The sequence below is a fragment of the Rhea americana genome, unplaced genomic scaffold (genome assembly GCF_003343005.1).
Source record: "Rhea americana isolate MKP2758 unplaced genomic scaffold, rheAme1 scaffold_11, whole genome shotgun sequence".
Classification (NCBI taxonomy): Eukaryota; Metazoa; Chordata; class Aves; order Rheiformes; family Rheidae; genus Rhea; species Rhea americana.
In genome coordinates, this window is record NW_028185150.1 from 5910089 (window position 1) to 5911912 (window position 1824).

The 1824-nt window shown below is 37.5% G+C and overlaps 1 protein-coding gene across 1 annotated transcript in view; it reads right to left on the reverse strand.

Moving 5' to 3' along the window:
• The window catches only part of TLE4 (TLE family member 4, transcriptional corepressor), a 133689-nt gene that overhangs the window by 103292 nt on the left and 28573 nt on the right, over nucleotides 1-1824 (reverse strand). Inside the window, exon 2 of the mRNA XM_085312255.1 lies at nucleotides 1161-1224. Within this exon, the coding sequence (XP_085168381.1) occupies nucleotides 1161-1224 (64 nt within the window). The remainder of the gene's footprint in view (nucleotides 1-1160; nucleotides 1225-1824) is intronic.

Genomic DNA, 1824 nt, shown 5'->3' on the forward strand with positions numbered 1-1824 from the left:
TCATAAAACAACAAAAAATCATGAAAAAAAACACAACCAGAGTTAAGGATTAGAACAGAGAAAATTTATAGAAAAGGCTCAAGATTTTATTCCCTAGCACACACTGAAGATGYCAAAAGAATCTGAAGTGCTTGAAACCAGATACACAAATAAATCAGCAATGTCTAACAGACCAGTTATTTGGTATTTTTAATTTAAAACACAAAAAAGATACAATTAAGTTGCAGGGATGCAAAAAATGAAAGAGCATTGAAATGCAGAGCCAAAGCAGCTATCCTGTTCYAAATATCTCCTGCTATGTATGCCTCAGTGTCGGAGTGAAGTCAGTGCAGTGTGTAATATTAGCACCGAACAACCCCCAAGACTTAAGCACACCAGAAAATGGCAAATGTGAGCTTCAACATCTGCTTTTGCTCTTGRTAAACAGTTTTATCAAAGCTATTTACTGTTTCTGCAAATATAAGAATGATAACTGTCACGTACATATGGAAAACAGCTAATCTTTCATAGACACACAAGATAGTAGATTGCAAGAGCTTCTTTGGAGTCATCATGATCCATCATGCAATTATGTATTTAGAGATTTCTTCCTACGCAAGTTATTTAACCAGACAGGCCACAACCATAGAGGAAATCCCTTTCACAGCTCAAATCCCAGACATTCTGAAATAGTGAAACAATGACCCAGCAGCACAGAAGAAACAGTTCTTCTGGGAAATAGGCTTCAGCCTTATATACAYATATACAAGATCTTGATTCAAGTTCTTCATTGAAAAATGATTATCCTGAACCACTTATGGAGATTTGATAGTTACGAGAAGTCATCAAAAGTGAGAACATCATCCCTAAATATATTTAACAAGTTACTCATGCTTTTAAAGGTCTGACCAAGTAATTTGTTAATTTTTTGAAGAAAAATCCTCATTTGCTTAAAACATTAAAGTGAAACTACTTTTTGTAGATTTCACTTTAGATAATTTGTAGACAATTAGAAACTAATTGCTATACGCAAGATACAAACTCCTGAAACACTGATACAACCTCAACAGCAGCAGCCCCACTATAATGTTTTGCTCGCATTTCGTCAGCAATTCAAACCTATTTCAGTTTCAGTATACTAAGTTAATAGACATTTTGGATTTGTTATGCAGCCTGCTTACCATGACATAATGTCGCTGCATCTCTGTCTTCTCACTGGCCAGTTTTTCACATTCTAGCTTTAAACTGTTGAAGGAAAAAAAAAAAAGAGAGAGAGAGAGAGAGAGAGAGATAAAGAAGGAAGAATGAGTACTTCGTAACGCAAAACTGACATTCTTCTGAGTACACTTTTCCTCTCCTTTACAAACATTTCTCTATCATACAAATAAAAATCTACATTCCAGCTCCCGCTTTGGAGGTAAGGGTGGGGTTTTCCTCTCTCAAGAGATACTGTGCAACCTCCTTTCTCCCAAGTGCACTGTACATAGTACACAGAGGAGTATTTCTGACAAAAAATCCACCGGTTCACGGAAAATGAAATCACACTGGTTCACACCTGTAATACTAAAGCTTCAGAAATCACTTACAAATCTGCAATTTAGTTCTCTGAGCTTTTACTTAAATGAGTTTTAGAAACACCTCTAGCTTTCAAACCACAGAGGAATCAAACGCGTATCGTCACTTAAAAGAGCAAGAAGTTGTTGGATTTTTTTTTTTTTTTCATTTTTTATTTTTTTGTTCCKGTTACTGCTGACATAATCGCAAGGCGGATTACGGGATGCCGCGGCAACCACCACGACCGCCGCGGCCAGCCGCCCTGCGAGAGCCGCGGGGCCCCGCGGCCGG